This window comes from Physeter macrocephalus, chromosome 7 (assembly GCF_002837175.3).
Source record: "Physeter macrocephalus isolate SW-GA chromosome 7, ASM283717v5, whole genome shotgun sequence".
NCBI lineage: Eukaryota > Metazoa > Chordata > Mammalia > Artiodactyla > Physeteridae > Physeter > Physeter macrocephalus.
Window position 1 is genome coordinate 71,045,628 of NC_041220.1, and position 27,365 is coordinate 71,072,992.

General features: G+C 37.9%; 1 protein-coding gene across 1 annotated transcript in view; it reads left to right on the forward strand.

Annotated features, from left to right (window-relative positions):
* Positions 1–27,365, forward strand: part of CFAP299 (cilia and flagella associated protein 299) — a 629,492-nt gene that overhangs the window by 585,100 nt on the left and 17,027 nt on the right. The window contains exon 5 of the mRNA XM_024115347.3: positions 21,109–21,238. Within this exon, the coding sequence (XP_023971115.1) occupies positions 21,109–21,238 (130 nt within the window). The remainder of the gene's footprint in view (positions 1–21,108; positions 21,239–27,365) is intronic.

Genomic DNA, 27,365 nt, shown 5'->3' on the forward strand with positions numbered 1-27,365 from the left:
CCAGGGCAGGTTCCAGAAAATTCTAACAGAAAGGGAATAATGGTTACTGGGATTATATAATTAGGAGAAAATAAGTTATAAAAGACATTGAAAGTCTAGCTGAGCAGCCAAGTTACAACTGAATTCAAGAGTAAGGATGGAACTATTATTGGTTTTTGAAAAGGTAACTGATAAAATACAAGGGAATAAAATCTGGGGTGAAGTAATTTGTGTTGTGTATTCAAGGAAAGAAAGTGTGAAAATAGGGAGAACAGCTAGGAAGTTAAGTAATCCAGCATTTCCCAACAGTGATAAGTGTGGAGCAGTAGAGAGAAGGTGGTTACTATGAGCAACATTTGGAAGGAAGAAATTATCTGAAAGGAAAGGCCTGGTGACACACTGGGTATAACATATTAGAAATGGAAAGGCAAAAGTCAAAGCTGACTCCAAGATTTCTAGCCAGGGTGATAACGAAAAGAAATGGGCAAGGAAAAATAGCTTTCAAGAGGAGAAGATGAGCAAGTTTTGGACTTGCGTTTCCTGATGAAGGTGGCACGTCCAAGTAACCATGTCCTGGAGGCTGTTGAAAGACAACTATGTTACAGATAATAGATCTGGGCAGGAGACCTAAGTCTAGACAAAAAATGACATGGTCAGTATGGATGAATTTAGTCACTTCTCAAATGCATTACCCTTCAAAATTCTATCCTCATGTCAGTCTTACTTTGGTAAAAGAAAAACTAATAATAATATTTTCTCTGTTTTAGATTTTGAATGTCTTTTGGTTTCTAGATTTGAAAAGGAATTAGAAATATCATAATAATTCAAGGGAAGCTATTCTTCTGTGTAATTACTTACACAAGTATTGGAAGCCTCATGTAAAATGTTGTGTTTGAGGGAACTCCAGCTCATATTCTTTACCAGAATTTTGGCTAACCTTCAGATAAACAAGCCTCCAAATCATTCAATAGTCACCACCAGCAGTTGCCAGGCTAATGCTTTCATTTCCTTTCCATGGCACATTTCCCAAAGAATCTGAGCCTTTTGTGCCTTGAGGAAGGATTTCATACAGAATAAATAGGCTCTAAAAACACAATAGATGATTCTTTTGCTCATTTCATAATACAGACAACTTCCAGAATACATCACACAATTTTCTGTTCTGTATAATTTCCTAGGGTAGCAATCCATTCACCACTGTTACTCTAAATTAATCATTAGACAAAAACATAAGTTATAGCATTCCAGGGGACTTTAGAAATCACCAACTCCAGATGCTTTCCTATATAGATATAGAAATTGTCAGTAGGAAATGGTATACTTTCCTGTCCAGATTAATGACACAGTTAGAACTAGAATTAAATGTGATGTCTGCTCAGTGCTACATGCTGTACCATTAGCTCTGCTCCTTGCAAATATTTTTAAAGCCTCTTTTAAGATAGGAAGATGCCAATCAAGCATGATTTTTTGATTTGTCCACCTTAAATGTCAGTATCTTACATTGCCCTGGTTTTCTATTGCATTCATAAAGCAGCTGGGTAACACTGGGTAATCTCCAATTGACCTACAATGATTCAGTTGATTTCACAACACATCTAAAACAAGCATTTTGCCTATATCTCTTTGTTACTGCATGCCTTGACTCTAATTATGAGATAAATTTCTAGTTTCCATGGCTATGAATAACAAAGTAAATTTTCCCCCCACTTTAAAATGGTGGGGAAAACTACCAAATGATAGAATCTAACTTATGACTAATCATATCTAGCTTATCCTTGTAGACCCCAATTTACAAATGATTTATATTCCAGAAGTTTGCAAACTGGCTATTAGAAACATTTACTGTATTTTTCCAACAATGTTACATATTGAAGTCAGATCTGTTCAATGATACTATTACTTCTGTAGTGTGTTGTGTGGGGGGTGGTGTCTGTAAACTTTAATGGCAAACTGATAACTGTCTTTTATCTATAGTAGTGGTTTTATGTAAAAAACATTTTACAAGTTCTAGTGTTTATACCTAATATCTAATATAATAATATATCTAATATAATTTAATAATATATAATATCCAATAACATAATTTTCCCACCCTAAAGGTAAAAAATGTCCTACCCTACTCAGGCACAAACATCACAATCCAGCTCCAGTAGAGGAAGAGAGGGAGATAGGTAAGGAAGAGAGGCTGAATGGAATCTTACAGGCAGGGTCTGGGCTGCCTCAATAGCAGCTTCCCCTAAATCAGGGGAAACTCTGGGTTCAGGGAAGTGGTTTCTGAGGATGTAAGTTCTATTTACAGTGTCCATCTGTAAGGAAGCTAAGTAGAAGTAAAAGATCTGTAGACTGTGATGTGGCTGAGGTCTCCAGCAGCAGCACAAGCCCTTGTGTCAATCAGGAGGGTAAAGGAAGAGCCCACACACAACAGCATGTGTAACTGTTGGTTGTAAATTGTATGGGCAAAAGCCAGGGACTTTCTGTAGTTTCCACAATTCGGCACTGAACCCAAAACCCTGAGGACTTGCATTTATTTTCTTTTTATTATTTCAGTAAATGCACATTTAGTTCTAAATGTTAATTCCTAAAGCATACTACAAGGAGCAAATTACAAAACAGAATATTCCTAGTTAGAATGGTTTCCAGATTCCACAATTCAGGTTATAATCCAATGTATTATATCAGTGTTTAGCCTCCATATGTTTTAATAACCATGTTGAATTACCATGCAACCCTCTAATTCAACTTACTGGACAAATGTGGTATATGAAGTTCAAGAATTTAGCCTCAGGTCACAATCATGTCTAAGACAGAAATGCAGTCATCTGTGGTTCTCAGCACATTATAATTCAAATGGGTAGAATTTTCTGTTATAATTTCAGGCTATTGCAATGTTTTCCATCTTCAGCTATTACTATGAGATCCTCAGGTGAAATTGAATTATCCATTACTTCAAGTTAAGCAGTCCTCTTATTTTCCAAGCTACATGAGAAACTATTTTCCCTCTGAGTCAAATCCATGACTCACAAGTTCAGTGTCTGGATCATTTCATTACTAGGTGGGCATCATTTCCTATTGTTTTGGTCCAAGTTTATCTGGTTCACATAGAATCAGGACATCAAGTTCATTAAAGGAAAATTTGTTGTGTCTATAATTCCAGGCCAATGTTAGACACTACTATTGCAAAGATCGCCATCCAGATAAAATCAAAGGGAGCTGTAATTTTCTTACATGAACCTAACTCCCTCAGGTGTCAAAAGTAGGATGCCTACCCCAGATCATTTGCATAGGCAGGGTTTGACGTGCCCCAGTCTACATGGGCCTTATCCTAGTGTACATAGGATACCCCATCCAGCTCCACAATATAGGCCACAAACATAACTTCTCTCTTAAAGAATTATCTAACCTGTTTTTTTTTAATTCTTAGTAAAAATTTGGAATTGTAAAACCTCCTCTATGCAAAATACTGCTCTTGTGTGATGCACTTCTCCATCTCCAGCCCCACCCCAGGATCTTTCACTGAAGTTACTTCTACAATTATACATACCCTTTCAAACTTATAGAGCAAGACCAATAATCCTGGTCAAAATTCCTTCCTGACAAATAAGGTCATAAGCAGAATTTGTCAATATCCATCAAATGAATATGGAGCTGGACTCCTAGCTCCTCACTCTGAATGTGTCTCATCTATCTTTTCTCCATTGAATATACACTAGATCCCACTGGAGATGAAAGTATTTCCTAACTAAACCAAATTGAATCAATGCTAAGCAAATCAAAGGGGGGTGGGTCATACAGAATATGAGCCAGATTGTAGTGTCAGTGTACCTAACCTGCTTCCTGGACTGCAGAAGAGGCCAAGATTCATGACTTAGGTCTTCACATGATGTCTTTAGATCTTGAGAGGGTATGCCACTTGGATGTCCTCTTACCCTCTAGTTCTAGCCCCTTCTCCTACCTTCTCTTCCCATAATGCATCTTCCTTTTAGCTCCTTTCTGTGTGATGTCTCTGAGCCAGCCTGCCCTAAGATATGTGACTTTTACTACAAAATAGTGATGCCTCAGCCTCCAGTCTCTTTATGTTACTTTTTAATAATGTCCAGAAGTCCCCTAAATATCCATGACTTCTTTCTGCCACAGGAAGCGAGAAGCTCTGGCCTCACTTTCTAATACTTTTAGGAGTATACATGGGGATTTGGGAAAGGAAAGATTGAGATGTGGTTAAGGTAGGGATGAGGACTTCTATTCTGGGCTGTGGCTGACTTTCTAAAAGTAACTGAAAGCAAACCCAATTTACCAATAGAATATTATTTTCCTATCGAGAGTTACTCAACCTAATCCTTCTAAAACCCACAAAGTACTTCTATTAACCTGACTTTTATTCTATTTCTCATGAATTAAATAACCATTTTCTTATTTATTAATATGCACATTTGTCTCCTTCCAGTCTAAATTTTCATGACACCGTTTCCCCCATATTAATTGACAAATGCAAGCACCAAGCCCAGTTCTCATATCCTTAATCTTTAAATAGTTTAGTTTATCCTCCCACATATCTTTATTATTTTATTTTCTAAATTTCTATTTATGAACCTACTATGCATTGGGCATAGCGTTAAGTGATTTTTTTGTTTGTTTTGTTTTGTGGTACGCAGGCCTCTTACTGTTGTGGCCTCTCCCGTTGCGGAGCACAGGCTCCGGACGCGCAGGCTCAGCGACCATGGCTCACGGGCCCAGCCGCTCGGCGGCATGTGGGATCTTCCCGGACCGGGGCACGAACCTGTGTCCCCTGCATCGGCAGGCGGACTCTCAACCACTGCGCCACCAGGGAAGCCCCTGTGTTAAGTGATTTTATAAAAGATAAATAAGATACAGTTCCTTCCCTCAAGGAACACATTGTCCAATAAAAAGAGACATAGAGAAACAGTTATAAAATAGTTTAGAAATAGAAAGATATAGATATGCCCAGGGCATATCCAATTATAGAGGAAAATATAGAAAGAATTCATGTGGGGAAAAGACAGGGCTTTCTAGAGGAGGTGCCGACAGAACTCATTCTTAAGGAATGCATAGGCGTTTCCAGGCATGGAAGATGGGGAAATGGCATTTCGTCAGAGGGAACAGCATGAACAAGGGCATAAAACTAAAAAACAACAAATGCCATAGGAAAGAAACTATTCACAGTTCAAGGTTGCTACAGCAGAAACCTCAGACTGGGAGCTATAAGACATGAAGGCCCATGCAAACCAAATTAAGAAGCTTGGAATTTATGCTACAGGTGATGGTGAGTCCTTGAAAGGGATTTGCATCGGGAAGCAACGTGGTTAAATCTGAGTATGAGAAACACCCTAGAGGCTGTGCTGAAGATGGACTGAATAGATATAAGACAGGAAGAAAGAAGACAGACAAGCTAAGGGCCTGGATTAGGGCAGTAGCGAGGGAGGCAGGTTGACAAGGGACCTGATATGAGAAATATTAATGGAGGGAAACTGGCAGAACTGAGTGGAAACGGGCTACGTGGAGAGGAGAGAGGAGAGTCAAGCCCAATTCCAGATCTAAAACATGAATGTCTCTATAAACAGAGGTACCAACAAATATAAGAAGGAAAATTCAGGGCAACATTAGTTCAGGGGAAGATCAAGGACTCAGTTCTGGCTATGTTGCATTTAAAGTACCAGTGGAATATCTAAAATACAGTAGATAGATATATAATTCTGAATCTCTGAGATGTCCAGGCAGAGAAATGGATGTGGAATTTTAAAAATATAAGTAGTAACTAACACAATGAGAGAAAATGAAGTTATCCAAGGAGGTCGTTCTTTATGCCATTAGCAGTGATAATGCTTCTTTTATAGGAGTACCAGTTTTATTTACTGTTTTTGAAGAATGACTATTATTATTTTGTGTATATGTGAATAGCACATATGTTTTGAGACAGACAGTTGACAAATATCATTAACTTTTACTTTCAAGTTAAAATATATAAAGGTAAGGAAATAGGTACAACTCTTTTTCATGATTTTATGACTAAAGGCTTGAGAGGTAATTTTAAATATTTTTCTCAAAAATAAAACAATAACTTACTGTTTATAGATGGGTTTCATGTCAATTTTTAGTGTCCCAGATAAAAACTCAAGAATACTGTTTTTTCTCGAAATCAGCCCCCCAGTTTATACTTCAAGATTTTTCATATAATCTTGCAAAGCATATCATGTCCAGACATACTTGGAAACAAAAGAAAACCATGTATTTTATTTATCTATTTAATACACATATTCTAATAAAGAGTTTTCTTTTTCCTCTATTTAAAAAGAAACACTTTGCTCTTTTTGGACTTAAAAATATTGTACGCTCATTGTGGAAAACATGTAAACTATAAAAGCGTATCAAGTATAAAAGAGAAAATCAAAATCTCTCCTAACTCAAAATCCTGAAGTGTTATAAATGTTAAAATGTTATAAACAGAAAATTTTACAATTATTTTAAATGTTATAAATATAAACAGTATACATACATATATAATGTATGTATATATAACATACATAGACACACACATATATATTAGGAAGAGATAGAAGCTTGGCTATTGGGCAAAATTCTGTTCATTTCAGTGACTGTAAGTCAAATGTGTGCCATGTAATCAGTTACTTGCCTGCTACTTGCTAAACAAAGGCAAGAGCAGCAAAACATTTACATTTTTCTTAAATAATCTATTCCAAGGGGGAAAACATCACTAGCTCAAGGAGGGTTTCCTTCCTGGTTGTCACGGGCTTTGCCTTCAAAGATTGCTGCTAATACAAGTTTGCCCCTAGCCAATCAGGGAGGGGGTTACAGACATCCTCAAGCACACCTGTTTGTGGAGTTGGAATTGAATCTAACTAGGTCCCAAACTGTGTACCTCTCACCACATCTACCACTATCTCTTCCACAACAACCTGTCACTTTTGCCTTTCATTATAGTCTCTCAGGATATATACAAAACAGCATGTATAGTATATGTGTCGCTCTAAGGGCCAGTAAGCATTCAAGAACATATTTGCCCTTTTTTACTGTGATGTTACTATAAAGAGGGAAAAGTTCTATCAAAGATGGTGGCAACTGTCAATTGTATGTGTAGGTGTGTTCATGGATGTGTTTTTTTGCTGTCTTATTGTATATATGCAACTCTGAATCTTATATAGTAAGCACTTTATCTTCTCCCTGAAAATTCTTCATGGATGTCAGTTATAACAGCTGCCAGTACCTCACTTTATGGTGCTGTCTTTAGTTAACCAATTTTCAATTATTAAGCATTATTTCAAAATAATTTCAGTGCCCTCTAAGGCTCTTTGTCCTCCATTGGTTGAAGTCTCAGGACTCCTACAAAATATGGACCTTGTTTGGATTCTGACTTGAGCAAACTCTATGTAAAAAAGAAACTAATAAGACAATTGGTGAAATTTGAAAGGTAACTGGGTACTTGGTGGTATTGAATAATTATTGTCATATTAAGGTATGATGAAAACTTGTAGTTATATTTTTTAAAAGGGCTATCTTTTAGAGATTAAAGGAAAACTGTTTCTTTATTTACAACACTTCTGACACCTGATATGGGGTGCGGGGTTTCCCCTCACGAATTTTCCAACTCTCAGGACACCAACTGGGTCTCCTCCAATTTAAAGCAAGTCTGACACTAACTACCCAGAGTTAGAGTCAGACTACACAGGTTTAAGGTCTCAGTCCCACAAGACTGCCCTCACTTCAGATGCTAGTTGCAAGTAATGGGTCCCCAAGTACCCACGGTTCTGTCCAAGATGGCTGCAAAGTCAGGGGTTCCCACCACCCACTTCCCGCACCTGGTTTGATAATTTGCTAGAACAGCTCATGAAAGTCAGGGAAATATTTACTTATGTTTACCAGTTTATCATAAATGATATTATAAAAGACCCAGACAAACAGCCAGAGAAGGAGGTTCATAGGGTGAGGTCTGGAAGGGTCCAAGAGTGCAGGAGTTTCTGTCCCGTAGAGTTTGGGGTGCACCATCTTCCTGGCACAGGGATGCGTACCCCAACCCAAAAGCTCTCCAAACCCCGATTGGTCGGGGTTTTTATAAAAGTCCCGTCATGTAGGCATGAATGATTAAATCATTGGCCACTGGTGATCAGCTCAATCTCTAGCTCCTCCAGCCAGCCCCTCTCCCCTCCCTAGAAGTCCAGGGGTGGGACTGAAAGTTCTAATCCTCTAATCACAAGGTCAGTTCCTCTGGCAACCAACCCCCATCCTGAAGCTAGCGAGAACCTCACCAAGAGTCTGCTCATTAGCATACCCTCAGGGATGGTTGGAAAGGGCTTATTTTGAATAACAAAACATTCTCTTCTCACTCCTACGGCTCAAGAAATTACAAGGGTTTATGGGAAGAAGACCAAATATATATTTCTTATTATATCACAATATCATAGAAATCCATACTGAAGTTTTTTCAGATGAAATGATATAAAATCCGGAACTTGCTAATTTGGTTGGTGGGAGTGAGTTTGTGGGAGGGGAGAAATGAAACTGAGGGACCCTTTGTGGATAATTATTGATGCTAGATAATGGGTACATGGGGATTTGTTACTCCAGTCTACTTTCAGGTGTGTTTGAAATGTTTCAAAAACATTTTTTTAAAGGGGAAGAGGAGATGCCATGAGTCTCTAAATAAATACTCTAGATAAACGTTTTGTAAAAATTACCCAGTAAAGTGCCCTCTGATATTTTCTACTCCATTCTACACCATTCTGGATTTTCATTCTGACTGTGTCCCAGCAAGTTGATTTTGCAATTCAAAAAAGACTCACAATAGCTACTGTTTAAAAACCACTGTTCTCTACATGTTCTACCTCCCAGTCTGCCTTTTCCCACTACTAACTCCTCATCGCTACTACTAGTTGCAGACCCAGTTTAAGTAAGAATTTGGCCTCCTGATTGCCTAGAATAAGAGTTTGGACCACATAAGGTGATTTCAAACCATCACTATTATAAATAATAATGTGAAGAGTCTTTATTTGCATACATCTTTGTCTGTAGTACCTAGAAGTGGAATTGCTGGGTCAAGTGATATAAATACTTACAAGACTTATTATGCACATTGCCAAGTTGCTTTCCAAAAATGTAATAACTTGCACTCTCACAAGCTATCATCAATGCACATGCTGGTCTCATGGCACCCTTGCTAGTAGGAAGTATTACACACTTCTTAATTATTCCCCATTTTAAAAGTCAAAAACATTATTTTTATTATTAGCAAAGTTTATGCTCATTTCAGTTATTCTTGGTTATTATTTTATTTTCATGATCTATCTATCCTTGGTCTCTCCCAACGTTAAAAGTTAGGATCATTGAAATTTTAAAAATTACTCTATAAGAGAGTTTTATAATTTAAGGATATTTATACCACATATTTTCCTTATTTTTTGTTTGCCTTTATTTTTATTTATGACTTCTCATGACATAAAAATATTTTAAATTGTTATGAAGTTAAACTGATCTATCTTTTCCTTTAGGATTTCTTCCATTACTTTTAAGCTTGAGAAATCCCTTGGTATGTGCCAATCAAATAAACAGTAACCTACATGTCTTCCCTTTCATTTCCTCTGGAGGCTTTATAACATTCAATGTGTAGTCTCTTTTGGTCTTCTTACTCTATCTTTTTTTTTTTTTTTTCTTTTTGCGGTATGCGGGCCTCTCACTGTTGTGGTCTTTCCCGTTGTGGAGCACAGGCTCCAGACACGCAGGCTCCGGACGCACAGGCTCAGCGACCATGGCTCATGGGCCCAGCTGCTCCGCGGCATGTGGGATCTTCCCAGACCGGGGCACGAACCCGTGTCCCCTGCATCGGCAGGCGGACTCTCAACCACTGCGCCACCAGGGAAGCCCACTCTATCTTTACTGAACAAAATATTGCTAATTTACCTTTTTACATTTTGTCATTATTATCAAGTTCAAATACTTGTCAAAGGCATATCTTACCAGCTTTCTTAAGGGTGAAACAATGGTTTTTAAATGCAGTGTGTTTTACCCAAGTATAGTGATCTCTGCCACTCAATTTCCAATGGGGTGCCTGATGCTCCGGTCATACTGACAAGAGAGTTACGCTTTGTATAAACAAAAGAGGTGGGTGAGTATGTGATGTGGTTGAAGGACAGTCAGGAAACTGCCTCACCTCCCACACAAAAATCTGTCCTATTAAAAGTGACAGAGCATACACCCCGACAATTAGAGATCCATGACATTGACAAATGAAAGAAGTCACATACTATTTTGTGCTAATGTATGAGTAGTTCATAATGTCCTGACTCAAAGCTCTTAGCAGAGCAGTGAAGACAAAAGGACAAAGAAGGGGATAGTAGACCCAAGAGCAAAAGGGAGGTTGATGCTGAAGATGAAAGTCAAGTCATACCCCTCATGGCAGTCTCATGGTAGTGGAGGGAAAGGTTAAACATTTGTTGGAAATAACCAAGTGCCAGGTACCACAAGAAGCTCTAGGAGTAGTCAAATAAAGCTGGTTCCTACCCTAATGAGGCTCACAGGCTAATTGAGAAGACAGATAGTAAATCAATTGTTACAGGACAGAACTTTTGTTTCTGTTAGTAGGTAACTATTCAGCCCAGAGACTGGAATATAAATTAGGCTAGGTGAGGGTTGGAGGTTCCCTTGGGAGATTGCGTGATATCGGATTTGGAGAATGAGTAGTACTTAACTAGGTGAGAAAAAGAAATGTGGAGAGGACAGTCCAGGCAAAGAAAACGGCATGTCCAACGGTAGAGAGGCACTGGCAGGGCCTGGAATGACATGTTCAAAAAGAGTAACGTACCAAAATGTTCATTGCAGCTCTATTTACATTAGCCAGGACATGGAAGCAACCTAAGTGTCCATCAACAGATGAATGGATAAAGAAGATGTGGCACATATATACAATGGAATATTACTCAGCCATAAAAAGAAATGAAACTGAGTTATTTGTAATGAGGTGGATAGCGTGTTTTGTGACCACTTACAGGGGTGGGATAGGGAGGGTGGGAGGGAGGGAGACACAAGAAGGAAGAGATATGGGAACATATGTATATGTATAACTGATTCACTTTGTTGTAAAGCAGAAACTAACACACCATTGTAAAGCAATTATACTCCAATAAAGATGTTTAAAAAATAAAAATAATAAAAAACATAAAGCCATAATTTAAAAAAAAGAGAGAGAGAGAGAGAAATGCAGATAGTGGGAAAAGCTTAAGAGAAATCTGGGATTGGGAGTGTGTGGGGTGGCCAGAGAGGCAGCTTCCAGGTTTTGGAGAGTTTGTGTGCTAAGCTACAGAGTGTGTTTAGAAAGCCATGGGTGTCAGGAAAATATTTTAAGCAGGGATGTAATATCTGATGTGATATTTTTAAAGATATCTGTGATTGCAAGAACGACAGATGATAGGGGATGCAGACAAAAGGGGGAGGGGGACTGATTGTTAAGGTATTTTATTAATTCAGGTAAGAATTGGCGTATGATGCAGCGTTTGGAGAGGAGTATGTGGACATGAGAGGTTACAGAGATAGCATCTATGAGACTTGATGGGAGACAGGATGCAGGGTGAGGAAGTGGGAAAAGCCTGAGGTGACCCACATTTCTAGATTGGGTGACAGGGTGGGTAGTGGTATCACTTACTGGTGACTCACATTCATCAGATCATGGCTCATAAATGTGATAAGACATTGTTTCTTCTGTTTCACTGTTAAAAAATATCAAAGGAAGGAGAAAGAGAATCATTTGCAGGAAAAAGACTGAGTAGCAGCATTGCAGTGTAGTAGAAAGAGCTCTGGTATAAAAGAACAAGTATAAGGTAATGGTCTCACTTGTAAATATAAATCATTAAACACTTTATTATTTAAATAAAGAAGGCCTTCAAGGGAGATATGTCAGTTGAGGAAGGAGAGCTGAATGAGCAGCTCTGATTCGTTCCACTTAATGTTTTGCCCCCTCGGTTCTTACTACCTTCACCACGATGGGCCCCAACGAATAGCTGCTCCCATTTTCATTCTGTCCCAGAAGAGCCAGCACATCTTTTCTCGTTTTTTATTTTTATTTTTTGGCTGCTTTGGGTCTTCATTGCTGCGTGTGGTCTCTCTCTAGTTGTGGCAAGCTAGGGCTACTCTTCGTTGTGGTGCACGGGCTTCTCATTGCGGTGGCTTCTCTTGCTGCAGAGCATGGGCTCTAGAGCGCAGGCTCAGTAGCTGTGGCGCACGGGCTTAGTTGCTCTGCGGCATGTGGGATCTTCCCAGACCAAGGATCGAACCCATGTCCCCTGCATTGACAGGCGGATTCTTAACCATTGCACCACCAGGGAAGCCCCAGACATAAATATTTTGAAGATAGTTTAGCATAGCATGTACAGAAATACAAAATTGTCCAATGAAAAGTCAAAGGCTATGAAGTGTTTGGCTTCTCTTTCTGCCTAAGATTGTTTTTCTACTACATGGATTCTCATTGCTTTCATCTGTGTTGTTTCAGTGTTATTTTTGTTATTTCTCCCTGATCACATTCTATTTATAACTGATATTCTGCTTCACCAATCTTGAGTACAAAATGAGGTCACATCCCTTTTAATATTCAAAATAAATTTTGAGCCTCCGATCCATCCCAGCCTCGCAACTGTGACAAAATGTTTATTTCATTCTCAACATACTCCCTTAAGCTAACTCCAAAGCACTTACAATGCCTACTATCTTAGCTTTCTAATGCTGAGTAACAAATTACCACAAATTTAGCAGGTTAAAATAACACTCATGTCACCGTCCACAGGTTAGCACAGTGTGGCTGGATTCTCAGTTCAGGGTCTCACAAGACTGAGATTAAGGTGTCAGCAGAACTGCATTCCTTTCTGCATGCTCTGGGGAAGAATGCACTCCAAGCCCATTTAGACTGTTGGCAGAATTCAGTTCTATCTAGTTATAGAACTGAGGTCCCCGTGGTCCCTCCATCTTAAAGCCAGCAACAGTGCATCAAATCCTTCTCATGCTTTGAATTTCTCTGACTTCTGGCTTCCTTTTCTGTTTTTAAGGGCTCTTATGGTTACATTGTGCCCATCTGGATAATCTAGGATTGTCTCCCAATTTTAAGGTCAAACAATTAGTAAAGTCCGTTTTGCCAAGTGACATAGCATATTGCAGATCCAACCCCAAAGAGCAGAGATCACAGAAGATATTTTGAATTCTGCCTACCAAGCCTACCTGTTCCAAAGTGAGTAAGTCTTGGTTACTATCCTTTGAAGGACACAAAGTCACAAAACCATCTTCAGTAGCCAAGGAGCCCCCTTTTAACACGTTGTCCCTGTTGAAACCCAGCCACCTAGAAGCTCAGATGCCTTCCCTTTCTAGAGAATTGTGATTTAAGCACAGAAACTCTAACGTTCTCAAAATCATCTTACTTGTACTGCCAAATGATCCCATTTCCTAGACAAACATACCATACCAGGCAGATAATGCCTAGCAAAACTCCTATCCACTTAAGAAAAGTACTCTAATGACCTGGGGTTCTACTGCTAATCTGGGTGATGTCTCCAAGTATAGCAGCAGAGAAGGAAGTCTCTCTCCTCCAGCATTAAGTTCCTCCATCATAGTTTCATGCTGCCTAAACCTTGTTTCATTAAACTCACTTATAATATAATTCTAAATTGCACATCTCTTTTAGTTTACACAAATTCAAAGCCATTTTACCTCAAAGCACAATTACAGTGCCTGAGCCTGGGGGAGTGGCCAGTCTCCCTCACAACATACCTACACTCCAGTTTTACCTTCTGGTTTCTTTCCCTGGTCCCTAGGACCCAAGACCCACCATGATTTCCTCTCCCTAATATACTGACATTTCTTTAATGAAAAGCCTTGCCTTGTCACATAGTCATGACTAGAAAATTCTAATTCTAGAAATATATCCACAGATATGAAGGAAAACTATGGTGATTACAGGGCAGAATTGGCATACTACTCATAGAAAGATCAGTAAACCTAAAGAACATCTCAATATTCATAATGTAAAAATGAGTGTGAGGTTGCTGAGTGGAGCAATAGTTCAAAATATTTTCATATTCACAAAATTTGAGTTGTCGAGACCTTCCAGATAGAAAGAGTATGTTAAGTCAAAGAATGTTTGTTATTTTTAAGTAACAGAACTCTAATTTTGTAATTCCAGTAGAAGCAACAGTGATTACTTATCTATACAATCTCCTTAGCCTAAGATAAATGCTCGCTAACCCCAAAGAGAACAGTTACCAGTGATAGCCATCACGTTTTGGTCATTTTCTCATTCCTTCCTTGCATTTGACAAGGGGGATCTCCTCATTGTTTTTTCATGCCTTCTATTTCTTTTGGCTCTCATGGCACTGTCTTACTCCTCGTACATTTGTATGCAATTCTCTGTCTCCTTCTCAGGCTCATCTCTTATGTATGCTCAGTGTAAACTGTGACATCAAAAACATAAAATGTGTCTACAAATAACAAACATTGGTGAGGATGTGGAGAAAAGGGAACACTTGTACACTGTTGGTGGGAATATAAATCAATATAGCCACTGTGAAAAACAGTATGGAGGTTCCACAAAAAAATGCCACATGATCCAGCAATTCCACTCCTGGGTGTATATATGGAAAAAAAAAATGAAAACACTAATTCTAAAAGATACATACACCCCAATGTTCATAGCAGCACTATTTACAGTAGCCAAGGTTTGGAAACAACCCAAGTGTCCATCAACAGATGAATGGATAAAGAAGAGTTGGTGTACACACACACACACACACACACACACACACACACACACACACACAGGAATATTACGCAGACAGAAAAAAGAATGAAATTATGCCATTTTCAACAATGTGGTTGGACCTAGAGTGTATTATGCTTAGTGAAATAAGTTAGACCAAGAAAATCAAATACTCTATGTTATCACTTATGTGTGGAATCTAAAAAATAAAACAAACAAATGCATATAACAAAACAGAAACAGACTCACAGACATAGAAAACAAACTTATGGTTACCAAAGGGGAGAGGGAGGGGAGAAGGGACAAAATAGGAGTACGGGATTAACAGATACAAACTACTATACATAAAATAGATAAGCAACAAGGATTTACTGTATAGCACAGGAAATTATATTCAATATTTTGTAATAAGTTATAAATAAATACCCTACCTAATACATCATTATTCTGGACATTAAACAAGTGTATAAAGGTGAAAGTTCTTTGTAAATGACAAAGCACTACATCAATGTAAAATAACATTAGTGGCAGTTGTTTCAATAATAATATCAGAAAGGGAATGAAATTAAGGTAGGGCTCTCTGGGACACCCACCCCATCCCTGCACCATTCCTCAGGTTTCTGCCTTGGGAAAGTACTTCCTTTGCAATCTCTTCACGGGGAATGGCCACATAGCCCAGTTACTATAGGACTAGCTACTGGCATTCTTGCTTGACCTTGAGGTTCTCACTCTATAATTTGCAACTGAGAAGTTGCAAATACTTCTCAGGATGTTTCTAATACTTGCTCTGATTGCAAAATCAGAAAAAGCTTTGTGTAACTCATAAATTTATCTCCATAGCCTTACTATGGGAAGATATGGTTATAAGTACATCTGTGATTATCACCTGCTTCTTTCCCATTGCATGGAGCTAGCAATGAAGCATTCCAGACATCCCACCAGAGGGCTAGGGTCTTCAGTGAGGAGGCCAGCATAGGAGTATGGAAGCAGTTATGGAATACTTCCTCAGAATCTCTCCCTGGAAGAAGGGTTCCTCTTGACAAGGGTTACATTATTCTCTACCATTGGAGACTTATCACAAATAATCAAGTATCCCAGGTATTATATTACATTCATCTCTCCCTTAGCACCTTCCATAACCAGTCCATATACTTGACATTGCACTTTGGATTCAGAGCACATAATATGATGAACATGCTAGACAGGTGCCCATCTGTTTTCTGACTCAAATGAAAATTAGAAGCAATAGCCTGCTGGCAATGAACACTCCCTTCTATCCACTGCCTTAAAGGGATAGGAAAGCCAACCTTACCAGCTCTCCTTGCTTCCTTTGCTCTGAGCCACTCTGGCCCCAAAGGGGATGCACACCCAAACTTTCTGCACTTTGGTAGAAGACAGTTAATAATCACATTTCACATTTAATTCTCAATCCACAGCAATTTGCTTTCTGCCTCATTAGCAGTAAACTACTGAATATCTCTCATAAATGTTAACACTGATTATGAACATTTTTCAGTTCTTATCTAATCTAACTTTTACTATCCTTTCTACCTGGAATGCTTGGCCCTGCTTCTTTCCATCAGGAAAATCTCATTAGAAATATATTTCAGCAAGATATGTATTGTTTTTGACCTCTACAGTCCAAAAATACCTCACACAAATTTCTATTGTATCATTTATCATGCTGTATTATAATCCTTTGTTTGCATTTTTGACATGTTTAATTGAATTGAATGACCCTTCTGACTACCTGTCACTAGGGCTTTTAATGTTCTCAATTATTTTAATAATTACAGTAGGTTGTTCAACAGTTATTTATATTTTCCCAACTGGCATATGCATTTATTAAATAGCTGATTGAAGTTAGAGATACATTATATAGTCATGAATAGGAGCCAAGTTAACTAACTTATGGAAACACTAAACTTTAGATTTCATATTCTTACCAACTAAAATAACTGATCAAACCTATATTTTTACATGGAATATGATATTTCAGGAAATTAGTTTGTTATAGAATGTTTTACTGCTTTGATATTATTTGAAAAATAGAAAAAGAACAGGAGTGTTTATTATTCTAGATTAAATTTCATGTCTCTATACCACAATTGCAATTTCATATAATATAATTTTTCCACAGCAATAAAATAAAATAAAAAGTATCAACCATAAGAAAACATGTTTTAGCATTTTTTAAACAACTTTATCATATTTTTGGCAAATCCATGGCAAAACTTTGGAACCATTTTGCACAAACATTGGATAAATCAGCTCTAAAACAGCAGTGTTTAAATGGTTTGTAGGTGTAGAGACCACACATCTCAGTTTTCCTGGCATCGTCTGGGCTTACTCTTATTGTCTTGGCACAATTAGTAGCAGCTTTCTTCTTTCACAGAAGGAGCCTAGTTTGGACAGTAAAATTGTAAAGCCATCCTACTTACAGACTGTCTACACAGAGATTAAAAAGGAGACAATAATGTTTAATGCTTAAATGTCCCCATGACTCTCATAAAATCCCCTGAATTTTCATTTTTCAATAAAAAACTTTTTTTTTAAAGAAATGAACTATTGGTGTAAACCACTGTCAGTTGTTTTTTTTTGTTTTTTTGTGTTTCTATTTATTTATTTATTTGGCTGCATCAGATCTTAGTTGCAGCATGTGAGATCTTCGTTGCGGTATGTGGGATATTTCACTGCTGTGAGCAGGCTCTTTGTTGCAGCATGGGGACTCCGGAGTGTACGAGCTCAGTAGTTGCAGCACGCAGCCTCTCTAGTTGTGGCGCATGGGCCTAGTTGCCCCATGTCACATGGGATCTTAGTTCCCCAACCAGGAGTCGAACACGCGTCCCCCTCAATGGAAGGTGGATTCTTAACCACTGGACCACCAGGGAAGTCCCTCAATAAAAATCTTTTGATTTCACAAAAACTGTTTTTGTAGGTTTTTAATTTTATTTCTGTTTTTTACAAATTTCCTTTAAATATGAATATCTCTCTGTCCTAAAAATTATATCTTATAAATATTCTTTATTTTTCTCTCAAATGAAATGTTTTTTAAACTTCATAAGCATATTCAAGTATTAGGTACTGTAAATGCCTACTGGTCCAACTGTTTAAAACCCAAAAAGATTCCATAATTAATAGAGATTGAAACAACTCCCTCCTAATCATTATGAACTATTGGTTATAGTCATGGGGAAAATCTCTTAGATGGTAATAGCTTCTATTTCAGTGATGTGTTCTCTGTGATTTCAAATTTCCTGTTCTTGTGGTAGTGATCTTATTTTTTCCCTATGCTTTATGTACTGGAGACTACAATTGTTATAGTCATTATTTTTGTTCTGTATTCACCCCTAAGGCTTTGTATTGCCTTTAAATGTATTTTTATGTGCAAATTTTTCTAATCTTTGATAGCATTGTCCATTTTGTGCTTTCATAATTTACCTAAATATGCCATTTCCACTCCATTTGAAGGAAGGTATTGAGCAAAACTAGGGCAAACAAAGTATTCTGGAGACACGGCTTTGAAATTTACTCCCCCTGGTGGTCCAACGCTCTGTTGTCGTGTAATGTCATAAAAATACTTTCTCTGGTATCAGGAGTTATCATGTAAAATAGATGACAAACAGGTAATTGTTTCCAAAAACATACATGAGGACCCCCTTATCACTTAGTGAACAGATTTTACACATATTTATCTCAATTCAATTATCCCAACTTATTTGTATAAGTTGTGTATAAGTACACTCTCATACAACAAAATGCCCAAACCTTGGATGTTTTTCATGGGGAACAAATGGAAAATTGTTCTTTTATTCCTAAACCTTAAATAATTTCACATAAGTTACCCCTTAAGTTCTTCTATCTATTTTAGATAGTGTGTTTGAACTTTTCTACAATTATTTTCTAGATGTGACCACTTAGACATAAATTAAAATAACGTATAAGAACTCATGGAATCAAAGGAGGCTTTCATAATAACAGTCTATTACCATTGTAAAGAGCCTTTGCAATATATAGTTCAACCTCTAAACTTTAGATAAGAGAAAATTGAAACCACTGCATGAAGGTTTAGATTTCCTAAGTCCCAGATCAATGTTCTAGATCGATTCTCTTAATTACATTTTAAAATAAATTTTCTTGCTACTTCTTTATTTTAATTCTGTAATAATTAAAAATACTGTAATCAACTGGATCATAAATAATAATAAAAATGGGCATATATCATTAATTTAGTCAATGAACATTTATTGAGTGCCACTTACTGATAGAGACAGTGCAGCAAGTTTAAACAGGTTTGGAAGGTGGGAAAAATTTATTTTCTGATATGTTGAGATTGAGGAGTCTATGATTTATCCCAGTAAGTATCTACAATTGAGCCGGTCATGTGGATAAGCAGCTCAGGTGAAAGAACTGAGATGCAACAGTGGTCGGGGTAAGTTGGCGTAGAGAAGATAGATTTAATTATAATATATTAGGAGAAAAGTGTGATGACCTGGAGAGAATCTATGTTTGGGGAAGTTTTTAAATCTCTTTTCTCTTCTTTCCTTTCCCCTTTTTATTCCTTTCTTTCCTTTTTTACTTCTTTCTCTCTCCCTCTCTTTTTTTCTTTCTTTCTGTCTTTTCCTTTTTTAGCTGAAATTTATGTTTGTTAGTTCTAGGAAAAGTTTTATAGTGAACAAATATATGGATATCAAGGGGGAAAGGTGGGGTGGGATGAATTGTGAGATTGGGATTGACATAAATACACTATTGATACTATGTATAAAATAAATAGTGAGGACCTACTGTGTAGCTCAGGAAACTCTACTCAATGCTCTGTGGTGACCTAAATGGGAAGGAAATCCAAAAAGGGGGGTATATATGTATACATATAGCTGATTCACTTTGCTGTACAGTAGAAACTAACACAAGATTGTAAAGCAACTGAATTCCAATAAAAATTAATTAAAAATAAAAGAAATCAAGAAATAGCAGATTAAAAAGAGCATTTGGATTGGTGACATCAGCAAGATAGCAGAGTAGGAAGCCCTGGACTCTCCTCCCACAAATACACAGATTCAGCAAGAATTCCTAGACAAATTCCCTTTGTGAGAAATCCAGAAACTAATTGAAAGGTCCCTCTACCCCCAGGCAAATGCAAAGCAAGCCTCACCAAAGCCAGTAGAGAGGTTTGGGACACACTCTTACTGGAATCCCTACTGCCAGCATAACACCATAATATGAAAAAGAAACACCCTAGCTCTCAGCTTCTCCCAAGGGAGGTAGGGGTTGGTTTGTGTATCCAGGCTCCCAGCTCTTCTAAGGGGGGATCCCCAGAGCACTAACTTCAATTTTGCCAGTCTTGGAGTTCTGGTGGGCCAGGCACATTCCATGCACCTGGAGGAAAATGGCGACAGCAGCTTGGGCTGGTAGACATCATACATAGATCTTACTCCCTGCTCATCACAGAGCAAGTGACAAAACCCACAGCTGACTGCTTCTCCCTGAGGAGGGAAAAAGTTAGAAGAGGCCAGTGAATCTCTGTCCAGGTTGCTTGGTGGAGGTCTTCTCCTGTATAAGTCCAGTCCATGAAGACTGGGAGAGGTGCCTGCTTTGTCTAATATGCAGGCAGCAACACAGAAAGTCAAGGAAAATCAAGAATCAGGCAAGAATGTTCCCCCCAAGAGGAATAAGATAAATCTCCAGATATTGACACTACAGAAAGGTACTGATAGTATACCTAAAAGAGAATTCAAAATAACTTTTCCCTCTTCACACCATGGAAACATGTTCAAGAATATTTCATCTTTTTTAAGAAAGAGCTTGCCTTGTCTGTGAAATAAGAGCAAATTCGTATGGGTGTTGTTGTAGAATACATCACATCATGCCTGGCCTCTGGTAACCTCTCAAACACAAGTAGTTTTCTTACTGCCTGGGAAACATATTATTGAAAAATAGAACCTTAAAGAAATGAATTAATTTGTTTTGAATGAAAAGAGGTGACTTAGCCTGCCTTTCCTTCCAGTAAACAGTCTCTTAATACCCTGAATACTCAATATCCTGAAGAGTCTGAACTAGAAGAAATAGCCTTAAATTGCATCAATTTTCTTCTTGACTTCCTGGGAATATGATACTGGAATAGGTCCTAGGTCCTAGAGTGTCCAAACCAGGAAATCATGCAAAACAGTCATAAATATGTATCTAAATGATTTGAAAATAACCCAGTCTAATCTTTTCTGCAAGAATTTTAATCACACGTGTGGTCTACATTGTTGTATAGACTGTGATCCTATCCATTTATTTTGAAGCTGAACTGCCCCAAATATTTTCTGAAATATATTTGTCAATTTAATTCATTATGCATATTAATTCCTAATAAATATTTATTTCTATAGTTTTTACAACTGGGACAGTCATGTTGCTGTTTGGAATTCAACTCCCAACTACCAAGTGATTGCTGATAATCCAAAAGGCTTACTTTTCAAATACAAAAGAGACAGAAAAATTCTCAACGTGGACCCTAAGGTAAGTCTGCTTTTACACTTAGGTATCTCCTCAAATTTTATTGTATCTCTACCATCATTCAAAAATTATTAAATATTTGACCTTAAGCTTTTAAATTTAGAAGTGAAAAGCTATGTGGAAACTTAGAGCATCTACTATCCTTAAAGAAAAAACTTCAGAACAATAAGTTATCAGAAATCAACAAGGAAGAATTTGGGGGGAATTTAAATGGAACTCACATGTGGGAACACTTCTCCATGCCTGACAGCAGAATTAGGTAAGGGAGCCAGTGACAACAAATCTGTTTGTTCTGATTCTGAGGAGTCCAGTCACTTTCTGCTCTGAAAGGGGAGATGAGTCATTTAGGGAAGAGAGACTCTCACCTCACATATGTACCTTTTTTTATGTGACTAACACTGAAAACAGTATTGTGTTTAGTGCATTTCTGAGCATTAACTTAGAAAATACATTTGATTTAAATATTTTAAAAACATGTCCCATGATATTTTGAATTTGTTCAAAGACAAATGTTTACATCTTACATATTTTCAAAGACTACATTTACATCATGACTTTTAATCATGATTTGTCATATAGCTGGGGGCGAAAGTTGAAACATAAAAGTCGTATGTGCTTGGGTTGCTTTGGTGGTTTTTTTTTTAACTTTTGGAAAAACATGTTACTCACATGACAGTATCAGTCTAAAATCCAAAGTCAAGGGAAATAGTTCTTCACAGTGAAAGAATAGAAATTGTGTGATATGTCTGGGGTAGGTAAAGGATGGACCGAAGGTAAAGGGGGGTCTTAATCTAAAAACTTTTGAAAAAGTTTTTCAAAATAAAAAATATTTAGTTTCATATCCACTTAATGTAGTTCTTTGCTCATAAAAAGTACTTAGTAACTATGTGCTCAAAAAATGAATAAAAGAAATTTTGTAGCAAGAAGTAGATTCTTGTCTGAATCAGATACAGCTTCAAACACAAGAAACCCCAAGCTGGTGACCTAAAGAGAAAAGAGACTTCTTTCTCTCCCACTTGTAAGTCTAGATAGTGGCTGTCCAAAGTTGGAGTGGCAGCTACACTGTCATCTGGGCCAACGTGGCCCTCATCCTCTTAGGCCAACGTAGATCTCCAGCCAAAACAACCACCTTTTAAACAGAATGTATGGAAGAAGGTGAGTAGGTACAAAGAACATGACCCCACTGCCTTGTAAGGAAGTTTCCCCAAAGCTACCACACTCATGGTCACTTATGTTCCATGGCAAGAGCTTAGTCACATGGCCATATCTTGCTACATGAAGGCTGGGAAATGTAATCTTTATTTAGGTAGCCGTATGTCCAGCTAGAAACAAGAGTTCTACAAAAGGGAGAAGAGAGGTTTGGGTAGACAACTAGCAGTTCTGTTACTGGATTGGCCTTATGGACCACCCCCCAACCCTTGTGCCCTAGCCTGGCTGAAGACCACTGCCTTGGCAGGGGAGCTTCTTTTCCTGTTCAGATTTGCACAGGCAATAACAAAACTGCTGCTGAGATTGAAATAACACAAGCTTTATTCAATGGCCAGAGAATGGAGAAGCCGGAACTTAGTTCACAAATCCACTTCTAGTCAGGGGGTGATCAAGGCAAGATTTTTAAAAGTAAGGTTAATGACAGGGAGGCATATGCATTGGCTTTCTGGGAATAGGCGGGGTTCTTCCTGGAACTGGTTGCCACCTCCTTTTTTTCCTTCTATGGTGCGGTACTTCCTGTTATGGCCACCGGCAGGCATGTCACTTAGCATGCTCGTGTACTACAATGAGTGTAGGATGGGGCTCAAGGTCTACTGAAGACCAGGTCATCAGCCATTTTAGATTTGGCTGGTTCTAAACAGTTCTGGTGGCCTCCTGTTTTTCTCTTCTGGTGGTTTCCTGTGAGAAAAAGATAACACTTCCCCACAGCTTACATTCCCTGGGGGAGGGGGAGAGTTAGAGTTAACAACCATGGTGACAGTTTCTGACACAACGCTATCTCCTTCAAAAGAACACTACTCTTTTTTTTGTTGTTCTCAGGTTTCTCATTAGTAAGATGAGGAACTGGACCTAAACATCAGTAGGGCCATATTTATTATGAATCTATGAATAGCAGAGAAGTTTATGAGTGCATCTTCTCTCTGGTGGTGCCTCTATACTCATCATAGATGGATGTCAAAATGTTATCATTTGAGGCAAATTACAGAAAACTTAATAAATAGCATTCACAGAGTCTTTTCCTCTTTGAAGGCTAAACTATGTACATAAGAAAAGATATAAATTGATTTATAACATCATTAAGACATATTAAACAAATTTTTGAATCAGTTTTGAATGATATCACACAGACTCTTTTAGGGCTCTATTTTAACTGACATATATCAAGAATGTATGTCATGAATTAGAGTTTTTGTCTATGTCTTTGAAGAATCATTATTGAATCCAAACTGCTTCTTGACTGGTTCAAATAACTAACTAAAACACACATTTACAAAGTAATCAATCATGATCTTTCAAAGACTTAGTCAACAATCCATGAAATATAACATCTTCCTCTTTTTTCCTGGAAGATTTTAATTATAACTCAAAAGAGTCATGATGAGTCTGAAGGAAAGGTACTTCCAAAATCTTGGAGAATGAACAAGGATTTGGTTAATTAATGATAAAAGTAAAGAATTATTGGGTGAGACATCCAATGATATTTGGGTACTTCTATTTCTTTAAATTTTATTTTAAGCTTATCTTTTTAAAGATAAATACTTACTGGAAAATAATGTCGGTCTCAGCATTAATAAACAAAATTCTAGGCCTTACTTTACTATTAACTGGCTGCATGGCCTTGAGAAATTCACTTTACCTCCCTAGGCTTTACTGTTCACAACTGGAAGATGAGAGTCTGTTGTTGTTGTTATCATTGTTTTCTCATCTCTGGAGTCCCTCTACAGGCTCAGACCTGATTCACAGAGATTCTGACTCAACTGGGCCCAGAAGTACATATTTTCATAAGTGACCAGTGTGATTCTGCTGTAGATTGCCATGAACCACAATTTGAAAAAGTCTTATCTATAAAAACACAATAATCTCAAGAGATCTGGTACTCTGTTCTCAAACACAAGTGTTCTCAAACAAAATATAACACATATATTTTCATGTTTATGGACTAGATATAAAAGTAGCATGTACATCACCTACCTGATTTCTTAGCTTTTTCACCCTCGTCAAAGAGCCATGATCCTTTTATATTTCATGCATCCACATAGCAGCTCTTACAGGCCTGCAGGAGAGTCAAGAAATAAGCTAATATGTCAAGTTTTTTGAACTACAAACAATGATACGAGTTACATTTTTATAGTCAGTATTCTTCTTAATAATTTTGCTGACAATTCTTCCTAAGATGAACACCTTCTAATAACTCCATAGTTAAAGTGCTATACAATGTTGTAAGAACAACACAACTCAACTCTCCTTCAAGTACTCTCTTTGAAATATTTTGCTTAAAATTAAAGGGGTCAAGATGAAAGTGGAAACACTGGTAAACAGGATGTGTTTCCTTTGTACAACACAGATGTAGACTCAATTCTGAAGCATGGTTCCTATGAAACATAGTTGTTTGTGAATGGTAAGAGTAGAAAAAAGAAAATTGTGCAGGTCTTAGAACAAGTAATATGAGTTCATTGGTTAAGAAATTCCCAATGCAATAAGAGTTTGGTTGCACTGAAAACAGAACCACTGGCTTTAACTTCCCTGCATCTGTATAACATCTGGAACAAATAAGGTCAGTTTCTACTTTTGAGTGAAGAATGCTTGTCTAAGTGATTCACACCCACCAAAATGTTTCCATTGTATTATTTTTAGCAGGATTGAGGGGACGTACTTGGCGCTCACTCCTCTGCATTATCTGGACAAATGAGAAAAACTAGGCATTTTTCTTTTGCTTATAGGAGACATTAACCTGAAAGAGTTTGCTTTGAGTCTTAGCCTAACATAGGTGGTCTAAAACCTTCATGATCTACTAATAAGATGAGAGATTGTATAAAATGGTTAAAATAGGAAAAATCTTCCACAGTTACACCAGCTTTTTTCCTTTCCCCTCCCCTCTTGTATTTACTAATGTGAAAACCCATCACCTGGAAAAATGTCTGGTTAATAGGTACTTAATAAATATTCATGGAACAAATGATTAAATGAATGATTCCCTCCAAACACACAACTATAATGCTATAGTAATTCAAAGTTGAGGAGTGGATTATGTCACTGATGCTTGAGGTAACAGTGATAGCTAGAAAGGGTACAGTTGCACCACTCTGTATTGATCCAAGTAAGTCAGAAAATAAATTACAGGAGCTTATTGGTGGAAACAGCTAGTGTTGCCATAATTGTAGGCTTTGTTGAGGTTATGCAGAAACCTTTATTTTGGTATGTACTTTCAAGTGTTCTTGTGCAGTCCCAGGAATATGTAATTTAAGCTGTCTCAAATTAAGACTGTTACATTAGAATATGTTTTTGATTTATGAACAAATTGACACAAACAGGTTAAATGACTTGCTCAAGGTCACAGAGTTCATCATTAGTAGCATCTAGCGATGGAGCTTAAACATAAATTTGAGACACCATAGGGAATGTAAAGATGAGCAAGAGTTCAACCCTTGCCCTTTAAGTGCTTGAAAGATTTTTAAGGAAACAGGCATGTAAAAAATATAACTGCAACATAAGGAAGAAAGTGATATGTTGCAAAAAAGAGAAATGCTTTGGGGATTCAGTGGAAGAAGAGATGACTTTTGATCTGAGGCAGGAGCCAGTGGAAAGGGGATGGTGAGGGGACAGCATTGGGGATTATTAGGTGATTATTAATAGAGGAGGTAATCTTTTAACTAAAATTGAAGAATGATTAAGAATTGAACTCATAGGGCTTCCCTGGTGGTGCAGTGGTTGAGAATCCGCCTGCCGATGCAGGAGACACGGGTTCGTGCCCTGGTCCGGGAAGATCCCACATGCCGCGGAGCGGCTGGGCCCGTGAGCCATGGCCACTGAGCCTGTGCGTCCGGAGCCTGTGCTCCGCAACGGGAGAGCCCACAACAGTGAGAGGCCCGCGTACCGCAAAAAAAAAAAAAAGAATTGATCCCAATTTGTAATTCTTGTATTCATTTACTTGTTTGTTATTTGTCCCTCTTTTGAGGTCAGGGACAGGGATCATGTGGGTCCTGTTTATATGGTTACTCCAGTGCCAGGTCAGTTCCTGGCACCAAGTAAGGGCTCAAATATTTTGCTGAATAACGCCGTATAGATGAGGGAGATGACTACTGAGAGCAAATAGCCGTAATGGGCAGACAGGATCTTGTGATTCGAGCATATTCTTCTGAATGCCCATCCAACTTTTTCAGTTTCACCAAGGTGAAGTGACTTAAGGAGAGTAATATACTAAAATTGCATTACCAGGCAAAATAACATAAATCCTAAATAGAGGACAAAAGTTGCCTCAACTTTAAAGTCGGAAAGTGAGATGAGTGTGACTAGGCTATAGACAGCATTGTCATTTCCAGGGCCAGTGGCATCTCTGCCTCCTGGCACCATGTTTCTAAAGTGTTTGTAACTTTTCACAGAGAGGTACCTTTTATATATCTCTTAACTAGGTGACTGCAATTTCCCCAGCTTTTTTGTTTCTTCCAGATTTTACATGTAATATGGGAAGAAGCTAGTCAGAAAATGAGGTTGTTGCTGGTAGGAGGGGGGCAGGTTAAACAAAGGATTCTGCTAAGGTTGGCTCATCCATCTCTCAAAATCTGATTGTCTTCTCTAGGCTTTGATACCAAGCTACTCTTTCACCTGTGCCTCCCCAGACTCTACCTATTCAATTCCTTTTCACTTGCTCCCTAATACATCTTTTGAACAGCCATTAGAGCTGTGGTTCATTACTTAAAATACTCAGTAGGTGTTTCTTCAAGTAAATTTACAGTGCCTTACCTTTATTTAGAAATTGAGCTTTTGATACTTTTTCACCTGTTATGCTGTTTGGACTACACAAAAGCTCTGACAAGTTCATTTGTACCACTCATTCACTGGAATATTTGGTTAGTGAATCTGAAGCAAAAAAAAAGTTGAGCCACCTCTTTCCCAACCCTTAATGCCTTCCATTAGGCTAAAC